The following is a 12,052-nucleotide window of genomic DNA, read 5'->3' as shown; positions in this document are numbered from 1 at the left end:
TAAGTTTGTCTTAGAGCTTTCACTGGATTTTCATTTTAGTTCTATGTAATACCTTTTTTTTTTTCTTTTTTAGTGTGGGATAGGCCAAGGATGGAAACTCCATAAAATATAAGAACATGGTTATGTTGTCTCTTTATTTGTAGAGCAGAATGAAAGAGAAACTAATATCATGTTAAATTAGATGACTTCTCAGCTCATGTCCAACTCCCTGAGATTCTGTGATTCAATTAAATATTTGTTGAGTGAGGATCTGGATTGTATCTGCCATTTCATTGACATAGGGACCTCCCAGATGAGGGAACCTCCTCTGCTAATGCAAGTTGGCACCTTCTCTGCACCTGAAGAGTCTTAGAGAGTTGCCTAAGGCGTTGAAAGATTAAGTGATTTAGTCAGGGTCACACAGCCAGGATATATCATGGGGGAACTTGAACCCAGGTCCTCCTGGCCTCAGGGCAGCTTTCCATCCTGACTGCCTCTCATCAGTTGAATGACCAGTTGAATAAGATGAAGAAATTGAGGCATGAGGCAGTTAAATCATTTAGTAAGGTCGTTTAGTAAAACCACAGCTCCTGGAGGGCAGGAACAATTTTGTTCTCCGTCTTTGCATCCCCAGCACCTGACACAGTATAAAACTTACACATAGTAGGTGCTTAATAAATGTTATTGAATCAGTGGGATAATGAGTTAAAATTAAGCCAATAATCCCTGACTGAGTGAACTCACAGTCCAGTAGGAAGGTAGGACATAAACATAAAACTATATAATATATAACATTACAAGAAAAGTACGTTCAGGATTGGCAGAATAAAGTGTTACCTAATGGGTAAGGGAAGATCATTCGTTACCAGCTAAGGGGGTAAGGAAGGCTTCATGGAAGAGGTACCACTGAGGTTTTCTTGGCAAAGATACTGGTGTAGTTTGCCATTTCCTTCTCCAGCTTATCTTGCCGATGAGGAAACTGAGGCAAACAGGGTTAAGTGATTTGCCCAGGGTCACACAGCTAATAAGTGTCTGAGGCCAAATTTGAACTAACGAAGATGAGTCTTCCTGACTCTAGGCTGAGGCTCTATCCACTGTACCACCTTCTTCTTTAAAGGAGTTCAATAGTCAACTATGAACTTACATGTATCTAATGATAGTTATATGTACATAAAAGCATTATAAATATATGGATATAGATAAATACCATTAACTCATCATATATTTAGCAATACTGCTTTTCTCCTTTGTCTATTACATCTCTTCTGATGCAACGAAATAGGTCATCCAGAAGGCCAAGGAAGCCTGCAGTAGGACTTGGGAATATGAGAGTTGTCGTCATGGAGGCTGTTAGTTAATTGGTCATACTTTCTTGGGAATTGGCTGCTTACTAATTGAAGAGAGTAGGGAAGGAAGGAAAAGGAAGTCAGAGGATTTGAAATTTCACATTTGGCTGTAAGCGCTATTCTCAATGACTTTCTGAGACTCCCATTGGGTTCCTATGAGCCGTACTGTATTGTGTCATGAAGACAGCTTCTATACAGAAGGTGAATTTGTGAAGGCCTAGGAGTGCTGTGTGTCTGAAGGGTTTTTTTTGGTCCTTTTCTAAACTAAGATTTTTTAAAAAGCCAATACTTGTTTAAGAGGTTCAAAGGACTTTTTATCCCAACTTTTAGCACAGTGCTTTGTACCATATTAAGTGCTTAGTAAATGGTTTGAAAGAACCAAACATCAGTCGATCAAGAAGCATTTTAGATGCCTACTGTGTTCATGACATGAGGTAAAGGAGAGCCTGAACAAGGTCAGTAGTGGAAGGATGGAGAGAGGAGAGGAAATGACTCAGATACAGGAGAGAAATGAGTCAGAGGTTCTCAGCTAGTTACTGGGAGTTACTGGGTGGTTCCATTAGCAGAGATAGAAGAGCTGAGAGGAGGAACAGTTTGGGGGAAATATGATGAGCTTAATTTTAGACATGTGGAGTCTAAGGTGACTGAAATCTCCAGTTAGAAATGTTTAGTAGACAATTAGAGATTCAGAACTGGGGCTTGGGAGGGAGGCAGGCCAGGATTAGAGATGTAAAACTGGGAATTATCAACACAGAAGTGATTGCCTTGCTGAAACTATGAAAATGGATGAGGTCTCTAGTGGAGAGCATTCAAAAAGAGAAAAGCAGAAAGTCTTATAGAATATCCACATTTGGGGTGGGGGAGGTGGGAAGAAAGGGACACAAAATACAAATTACATTTGGATGCCATCTTTAATCTAGATTTCCAGATCACTTAAAACCTTAATGGTGAACCTCAGAACCTGATTCATTATGTGAGGAAATAGCCCTAGTACTTAAGAAGAAGATGTCAGGAACCATAGGGTCATGGTATTTAGAGATGTCAGGGATTTCAGAGATCATCTGATACAGGCTCCTTCTTTTATAGATGATGATGACACGGAGATCCAAGAGGTTAGTTGACTTGTATAAGGTAACATACATAATAAGGAACAGGACTGCGGTCTTTTGACACCAGAGCTAGAGTTTGACCCACTATTAGTGGGTCCTTAAAAAAATCCTTAATAAAAGAATATGTTCTGTGAAGTTTGGATTCAGTCAAAGGGCTCCACTTGAGGACCTAGAGGGCCACATGTGGCCTCAAGTCCACAGGTTCCCTACCCTTGCAACATGCAAAAGACTAATTGGATTTGAAGCCAATTGCCAAAGGAGGAAATCCTTGCTAGAAGCAACATAATTTTAAAGATACTAAGGAATCTAATGTTTAACCTATTTTGAAGAGAAGATTCTCCAAAACGGAAAAGATTGCAGACTGCTTTTATCAAAAAGAAATGACTAGTGTATGCTTCAAGGCATCAACATCTACCAGCCCATATGCCTGCTTTCTTATCTCTATACTTGGACTCTAAAAAAGTCTATGTACACTTTGATGGTATACTTGATGAGAACTTGAGGAGTCAGGATTTCAGAGACAACTTTCTACAACAGATTGCTTCTTTATAACCATGTAGTCCAACTAAGAGGTGAAGAGAAAGATACCCCTGTGTTTGTTATTTATGTTTGAAAATCATTTGACTTGGCATAATGAAATGGAGCCTTAAAGGTTCTTCCTCAAAGTATCTTCAACATATACACTAAAATTATGTAAGATATGTTAAATGTAACTATGAAAATAATTTTATTTATTGATTCTTTGAGTATTATCATTAAGAAATGTGTAAAACAGAAAGAAAGCTAACATGTTTACCAGTGTCATAGAAGATAAAAAAAATAGAATCCAAACAAAAGGAAGGGCTTTTCAGTTGGTGGCAAAATTCTACAAATGCATCTGTTCACAGTGTTTGAATCCAGCCCCAGAAAAATGAGAGCTAGTGTGGTTTAGTGGGCAAATAGTCATCTTCAGAACCAGGAAAACCTGTATTCAAATCCTGCTTCTGACACATACCAGTTGATCCCAAAAAGTCACTTAATTTCTCAGTGTTCTAAGCAAGAACTACAAGATACAAAGAAACTACTGGCCTACATTGGAAGATGGAGTGCCCCAAACCAGTGAAATCACAGGTCTGGTCCCTATCCCAGAACACTCTAAAGACTCCTCTGTGAAATTTATAGAAATGTACAAAAGATTAGTCTAACTATCCATGTGAGAAAGTCAAAGTATGGCCAATGGGTCAGATTGGGCCCAGTGCCTGCTTTTGGATGACCCAGGAGCTAAACCATTCTTAGCTCAAAAACAAAAATAAGACATGGGCCCAATTGGCCGACCTGGCCTAGACTATGACATCAGTGAATGGGTCACTTATCCAGTATTTTTTTAATCAGAATGGACATCTTGCATAGGTACTATAGATGGACAGTAGACTGCGGGCAGATTTGAGCAGGAAGAAGAGATTAGGGTGTATCCCCCTTGGGAAGCAGATGCTGATTTTGGGGATCCCAAACCATCCCCTATCATTTCTTTAATAATGTTTGCTGCCTTGTTATACTCTTCAGTTATGAATTATGAAGCAGCTAGATCATGGAAGAATTAAAATGACAGACAAAGAAAGACTTGTGGTCGGCAGAAGCAGGCTGTGGCATGTTACCTGCAATGACGTGTGTGAGAAGTCATGTTAAAGATACGTACAACTCAAAAAAGGATGCAGGCCAATCACCTATTAAGAGCTAGAAGACCCTAAATGGATAATCCAGTTGCTATGTTGGTATGACCCAGGATATTAAAAGACTAAGAGGAAGGCTTTCAATGTGTCGGGGAAATATGTATGGAAGGACATGGGCAAGAATCACACTGGATAGGAAGGTGTGGAAGGTGCACCCACATAGAACAGCCTCAGATCTGTCAAAATATAAAGTTAACAGACTAAGGTTGAGAGCTGTTGTGCTCAGGAGTCTCTGTATTTTGGTACAGACCTGTGATGCCATCAGTGAGGGGAGCTCTCAGTGAAGAAACTCCTTCTAGCAATGCAAATCAACAACTGTTTTGAAACTTATAGTTTTAAAACAGTTGCCTGGGACACTGTCACACACACACACACACACACACCCCTTCCCACTCAGTAAGCTCAAGTGTCTTCTGATCACCTCCAACATCAAATATCAAAAATCCAAAGTCCTTTGTTTGGTATGTAAAGTTTTCATAAGCTGGCCCCTTCTTAACTTTCTAGTCCTTTTATATCTTAAACCCTTCCCTACACTCTGCACTGACCTACATTCAGTTCTTTGCATTAGACACTTCATTTGCCACCTCCTTGACTTTGCACTGCTTGTTCCCCAAATACAAAACGTTCTGCTCCCTCACCTCTACCTCTTAGGCTTCCTGGCTTCCTTCAAGAATCAGCTCAAATCCCACCTTCTCCAGAAGGCCTTTCTCAATCCCCCAACTGCTAATGGCTTCCCCTTTTAGATTACCTCCATCTACTCTGAATATATTTTGTGTGCACCTAATTATTAACATGTGGTCTCTCCCATTACACTTCTTGAGGGTACAGATTGCGGGGTTTTCGTCTTTCTTTATATCCCTGGCACTTAGCTTAATGCTTGGCATATAGTAAGCATTTAGTAATACTTGTTGACTGGCAGTGGGTTTCAACTGGAAGGCTGACTCCATCCAAAATTATTGTCAAGAAAATAAAAAGGTACTTGATAGATATCTGTCAGGTCGGATTAAAACGTTGCAGCTGATGGAGAAATCCCTAAGCGGGTGTTTACTGATTCCTTGAGGGAGGTATAAAAGAAAGAGAGAACTAAGTTGGAAGATAGAATAAATGGAAGGTAAACAAAAGGAGGATTCCCAATTGATGTGAGGTTCTCCAATGGGAGCTAACTGGGAGGACAATCCAGAGCTTCACCTTCTTATACCCATCACTGATCTGAATGTGAATTAGCCCTGAGGCCAAGAAAATTGAGAAAATCAATGCACATAACTCCATCCTCCTTGACCAAAAGAAAAATAAATCTGTTCTTCCCAAGCTGTGGCAGAACCTTCCCAAAGGCTGACCCTCAGAATATGGGATTACTTGTTTCATCCAAACCTGTTTACCCCTCCCAGGGACATGGCAATACCGGGCCATTGTGAAACCCAAGGGAATCTGTGCAAGCATGTTCTCTCAGTGCAAGGTTAGACCAACATGTACGGGAAGATTGGTTCATGCTCAGGAATGATAAAGATGTTTTCACAATGGTGGAAGACAAAATGTCATCACTTATGAAAGTGAGAAAGCAACCCTTAACCCAATTCCCCCACTTCTATTGACTAGAGGTGGTACACCATGTTAGCCCATGAGATTTCAGGGATGGGATGGCAGATCTGAACTGGATTAATTCAATTCAGTTCAATTGGGCAGGCATTCTTTAATTACAGACTATGTGCCAGGCACAAGGGAGCCAAAGATAAAAAATGAAATTAGGCGATAGGGGCAAGGAAGGGAAACAGTTTAGATACAGAAAATCAAATGTAAACTCAAAAGAAAGCAATTGCCAGGGGAAGGATAAGCTTTCTGTAGGAGGTGACACTCCAACTGAGCCTTGGAAGAATTTGGGGATTCTTCAAGGCAAAGGTGGGAAGGGGGTGCATCCCTGGCACAGAGGACAGTTTGTGCAAAGGCCTATGGAGACAGGAGGCGGAATGGTGCATATAGAGAAAACCAAAAAGGCCTGATTTGGCTGGAACAGAATCCGTGAAAGAGTCTTGTTTGATAAGCCTGTAAAGATTTTATTTGAGCTTTAGAGTCAGAAACACCTAGGTTGAAGCCCCACCATTACCCACCATTACATTAGACAATCAGCAAGTATGCAAGACCTTACTATGAGCCTGGGGTCAGCAAACCACAGTTAATGGGCCAAATTTAGCCCACCACCTATTTTCATATGGCCCACGAGCTTAGAGTGGTTTTAGCTCATGGGCCATAAAAAATAGGTGGCAGGCCATTCTTTGCCAGCTCCTGGTACAGGGAATTAAATGCACAACTGAGTAGTTTGAGTTTGACCCTAAAGGTGAGTGAGAGTCACTGGAGTTTCTTGAGCTGGGAGTAAGGGTGCTTTAGGGATATCAATTTGGCTGCTGTGTGAAGGATGGATTGGAGAGTGAAGGGAGTGGGAGTGGGGAGACCAGTGAGTAGGCTATTATTATAACTGGGGTGAGAGGTGACTAAGAGTCAGGAAACCTGGGTTCTAGTCTCCTCTCTGCCATTTGCTCTATGAATTGAAATAAATCAGACCTCAGGTCCCTTTCTGTTCAATGAAGAGGTTAGAGTGATGTCCAAGGTCTTCTCCAATGCTAACGTCCTATGAATTATCCTCAGATTATATCCTATTTCCTATCAGTTTATGAGATGCTGAGGAGACAGGGTGGTAATAGTGGAAAGGATTCTTCTGGCTCTGGAACAGGCAGACCTGGGTTCAAATACTACCTCTGATAAATCAATGTAATTCTTAGGCAAATCACTCCTCGTTTTTGGGAACCTTAGCTTTCTCACCTGCAAAATGAGAAGTGTGACCCAGGTGGTCTACAGATCCCATTTAGTTCCAGACCTATGCTACTGTGAACCCTTGGGATGCAACTTCATTCAAGTCGTCTATCAGTGCATGGGAAAAGCAGGAATGATATTGTCAGAGGGCAGGACCCAGGGAAGCCTCTTCTAAATATGACTAATGGATGCAGCATTACAGGTCAGCAAGTCTGATGTCCCTCCCTGCAAGATGCTAATCTGCTATCTGTCTTGCAGAATTATTTTCTCTTCACTCCCTCTTTTTCTCTAATTGGCTTCCCAGAGTACGATTGTAGGACATAGATCCAAACTTAGAGCAGCCCTCTGGCAAGCTGGGAAAGGACAAGCAATGTTGTGTGCTGCTAAGGGACTTCCCCCAAAACTTCAAAGGCATATAAATAAACCTTAGCTGGCTGTGTAGAAATGAGCAAAATGTTGCTGCTTTTTAGAAGCCGTGATTGAAATTTAGAAATCCACACAGGGTGGTACTGCCTTTGGAGTCGGAGAAAACAGGTTTAATCCTCCCCCTTTCACCATCTACGGGAGATCTTGGACAGGTCATTCCAACCCTTTGGGCTTCAATTTCCTCATCTGTAAAATTAAGGATAAGGCCTAAAAAAGATCCCAAGGTCCCCTCCATCTGTAAAATGGCAGTTGGGGATGAACTAGATGACCTTGGAGTTCCTGTCCAGCTCTGAATCTATGATCCTGTGATTTCCTAATTAAATCAACTACAAACCCCAAAACCCCATTGCTAAGGTGTTCCTGGCTTTTTTTTTGCCTTTATTGGTGCAAAATATTAGGAAGTGGCTGATGATGAGGGAGCCATGGCTAAGTAGTATATGTGAAAATGACCATTTTTTGTGGGTATCTCATTTAATGCTCATCAACAGTGTGTTAAGGCTGACCATGGAGCTAATGTAACTAGCTATATTAACATTCATCTGGTGTCCAGAGAGCAATAAAGTTGCTCTTAGTGCTAGTTCTTTGTGAAACACTGGGTCAAGTTTTGGGTCCTACATTGTAGGAGACACCTTGACAAGCTAGACCAACTCCAAACAAGTATGAGCAGGATGGTGAGGCTTCTGGAGGGCGTACCACATGAGAAGTGGTAGAAGGTCCTGGGAGATTCAGGCTCGAAGAAAATTATCTCAGAATCACAGCTCTAGGAGACATCTAAAAGTTGGTAGAGATCTCAGGAGTCAACTAGTCTTAAGAGCTGGTACAGTGGACAGAGCACTGGGCCTATAGTCAGGAAGACCTGAGTTCAAATCTGGCTCCAGACACTTGTTAGCTGTATGATGCTGGCTAAGCAGCACTTAGCCTTAGGTTCCTCAACTATAAAATGGGGAGGACAATCATAGCACCAGTCTAGCAGTGTTGATGGGGGCAGCAAGGTGATGCAGTAGATAGAGTGCCAGGCCTACAGTCAAGAGGACCTGAGTTCAAATGTGACCTCAGACTCTTACCAGCTATGTGACCTTAGGCATGTCACTTAACTCCAATTGCTTCATTTTCTTCATCTGTAAAACGGGCTTGGAGAAGGAAGTGGCAAACCACTCTAGAAGTCTTTGCCAAGAAATCCCCAAATGGGGTCACAGAATCAGACGTGACGGAACAAGACCAACGAGGATTGGTATGAGGTTCAAGCACTTAGTAGGTGCTTCATAAAATGCTTGTTTCCTTCCTCACCCCTCATTTTACAGGTGAGAGAACTAAGACCCGGGAAAATTAAGGGCCCAGGGTCATAGCGTACAGCACAGCCAGTGAGTAGGAGAGATGGGATTTGAACTCAGATTCTTGAATTTCCAATGTAGAATGACATTTGTTCAAATATTAGAAAGGCTTTCATATTGAAAAGGAGCAAATTTTACTTATTCTTCTTGACTCAGTAGGAGCAATGATTAGCAGTTTCAGAGAGGCAGATTTCAGCTTAGTCTAAGGAAAAACTTACTCATTTTAGCTAACCACAAGGGGAATGAGTGCCTCAGAAGGCACTAAGCCTATGGAATAGGATCATAGAGCTGGAAGGAGTCCTCCGATCTAACCCCTCACATACAGATAAGAAAACAGACCCAGACAGGCTGTAACTTTAAAGCAAGAGACAGGAAAGCCCCCTTCTGGCCCAAGTTCCCATGGGTAAGCAGGTCCCTAGAGGATACCAAGCAGAGTCTGGGTCACTCATTGTTTAACAGAAAAGATTCCTATATCCCAGGTATTGGACTAAGCAACATCCCTCCTAACTGACAGATTATGTGAATCAGTGACCATCACATCCATCTGAAATGACCATGTTTCTACTGAATCCTGGTCCTTCCAGGCTCGTCTGACACAGACACACTGCTATTGTGATGTCAGTTTGTGTAAGGGATGTTTCATCAGAATCCAAGGGTGGGAAGCATCACAACATTCATAATCACAACCAAGGTAACCCTGTGAGAAACAGCATGTGGTGGGACTTAAAGATGAAAAGAATACCAGCAAAGAAAATGTCTGTTCATCTATCCATCCATCCATCCATCCATCCATCCATCCATCCACCCATCCACAAATCAATCTCTAAATTTGGACCTTAATTCCCAGTGGACTTAAGAGTCAGGAAGACCCTAGTTTCAAATCCTTCTTCTGACACCTATTGGTGGTGAAACCCTAGACTGACCTCTTATGCTGTCCAAGCCTCAGTTTCCCTGTCTGTAAAATGGTTACCTAATGGGATTGATGGGAGGCTCAAATGAGATTGTGCATGGAGATCACCATAGAAATATCAATTACTATTACCACTGAAGAGCCTCAGATGAGGAGTCGGGTGACATGGGTTCTAGCCCCAGTTCTGCTGTGTAACCCTGGGTGTGTCACTTACCTTTGGATCCTAGTTTTCTCACCACTTAAAATGAAAGGGATGGAGTAGGTGGTCTTTAAAAGTTTTGTTGTGTTTTGTTTTCCAGTGCTAAATGATTGTGATTCAAGGTAACTGGCATATGGGAAAGGAAGTTTGGGAACAGGGAAGCCAACTCATAGCTCTCTATTCCCTGTTGTGCCAGCCTGAATCGTCTCCAGAAGAGTCCTCAGACCCTGAGGCTCACTGCTATTTCCATCTCATGTCCCCAGGATAGCAGCATATCACTGACTTTAAAGCAAGAGGCAGTAAAACATTGCTAGTATACTTGCAGTTGTTGCTTAGTAACTTTTCTAATATCATTACTATAGTGGGAACACCAGGAGGGATCATTAAATACTGAACCTACAAAGTGATACTCCCTGGATAAGAGGGTGGGAAAGGGGGAAGCGTTATTTACCCAATTTTTTACTTACTTAGCAGCCTTCTAATCTCGGGTTTATCCTTCAGCCAAAGATCTAATCCTGGGGAAAACACTGCATGTTTCTGTTTTATATTCAACTAAATATAATGGGCCACTGACATTAATTTGTGTCTGTGAGCAGCTGGAGTTTATCACCAACGCATAAATAAACCCCAACCCTGCAGAGCATCATTGAATCTTGGGCCAGCCGAGGGCCATGTGTCCGCATTGGGTCCCAGCAAAAACCTTAACTCGTCTCGTTTCCTTTTTTTTCTGTCTCGTTCCCACAGTTCCACCAGGTAAGAAGAGTGATGACCATCCTTTTCCTTACTATGGTTATTTCATACTTCGGTTGCATGAAGGCTGCCCCCATGAAAGAAACCAGTGTCCGAGGACAAGGCAGCTTGGCCTACCCGGGTATGCGGACCCACGGAACTCTGGAGAGTCTGAACGGTCCCAAGGCCGCTTCAAGGGGACTGACATCCTTGGCTGACACTTTTGAACATGTGATAGAGGAGCTGCTGGACGAGGACCAGAATGTTCAGCCGAGGGAAGAGAATAAAGATGCCGACTTATATACATCGAGGGTCATGCTCAGCAGCCAAGTGCCTTTGGAACCCCCGCTTCTCTTTCTCCTTGAGGAATACAAAAATTACCTGGATGCGGCAAACATGTCCATGAGGGTCCGTCGCCATTCCGACCCTGCCCGTCGTGGGGAGCTGAGCGTATGTGACAGTATTAGTGAGTGGGTCACGGCGGCGGATAAAAAGACTGCAGTGGACATGTCGGGTGGGACGGTCACAGTCCTTGAAAAGGTCCCAGTCCCGAAAGGCCAACTGAAGCAATACTTCTACGAGACCAAGTGTAATCCCATGGGTTATACAAAAGAGGGTTGCAGAGGCATAGACAAAAGGCATTGGAATTCCCAGTGTCGAACTACCCAGTCTTATGTGCGGGCTCTCACCATGGATAATAAAAAGAGAGTTGGCTGGAGGTTCATCAGAATAGACACTTCTTGTGTATGTACACTGACCATTAAAAGGGGAAGATAGTGGATTTATGTTGTATAGATTATATTGAGACAAAAATTATCTATTTGTATATATACATAACAGGGTAAATTATTCAGTAAGAAAAAAAATAATTTTATGGACTGCATGTATAAATGAAGTTTATACAGTACAGTGGTTCTACAATCTATTTATTGAACATATCCATGACCTGAAGGGAAACAAAAGTCATTTGCGCACAACTGAAAAAAAAAAGTCTGCATTACATTCCTCGATAACATTGTGGTTTGTTGCCGTTGCCAAGAATTGAAAACGTTTAAAAAAAAAGTTGAAAAAAAATAAATAAATTGCATGCTGCTTTAATTGTGAATTGATAATAAACTGTCCTCTTTCAGAAAAAACACACACACAAGCACACAGGCACACACACACAGATACACACACACACAAATTTGAACCTGAACATTCCGTTTCCATTTTAGACAGTAAAGTATCTTCAGTCCTGTTAGTATCCTCTCTGTTTTAATGCTTTTGACTTCTGATAGCGTTGGAATTAAAACAATGTCAAGGTGCTGTTTGTCATAGCTTTCCTGGCTTTTGGGAGGGGGGGTGGGAGGGCAGCAGGGTTGGGGGGGAGGGATTGGGTTTCTTTTGTTTTGTTTTGTTTTGTTTTTTAAAGTTCTCACAGAGGGAACTGGGGGAGGGAATGGGGAGAGGAGCAATCCCCACCCTGTGTGTTATGTTGTAAAGGTATTTGTTATAGAGACCACACTA

The 12,052-nt window shown here is 42.1% G+C and overlaps 1 protein-coding gene across 1 annotated transcript in view; it reads left to right on the top strand.

The window, feature by feature from the left end:
• Positions 1 to 11,799, top strand: part of BDNF (brain derived neurotrophic factor) — a 48,873-nt gene extending 37,074 nt beyond the window's left edge. Inside the window, exon 2 of the mRNA XM_036763631.1 lies at positions 10,559 to 11,799. Within this exon, the coding sequence (XP_036619526.1) occupies positions 10,580 to 11,320 (741 nt within the window). The 5' untranslated portion in view covers positions 10,559 to 10,579 and the 3' untranslated portion in view covers positions 11,321 to 11,799. The remainder of the gene's footprint in view (positions 1 to 10,558) is intronic.
• Positions 11,800 to 12,052: the final 253 nt, after the last annotated feature.

This window comes from Trichosurus vulpecula, chromosome 6, assembly GCF_011100635.1.
Source record: "Trichosurus vulpecula isolate mTriVul1 chromosome 6, mTriVul1.pri, whole genome shotgun sequence".
Classification (NCBI taxonomy): Eukaryota; Metazoa; Chordata; class Mammalia; order Diprotodontia; family Phalangeridae; genus Trichosurus; species Trichosurus vulpecula.
This window is presented reverse-complemented; position numbering and strand designations above follow the sequence as displayed.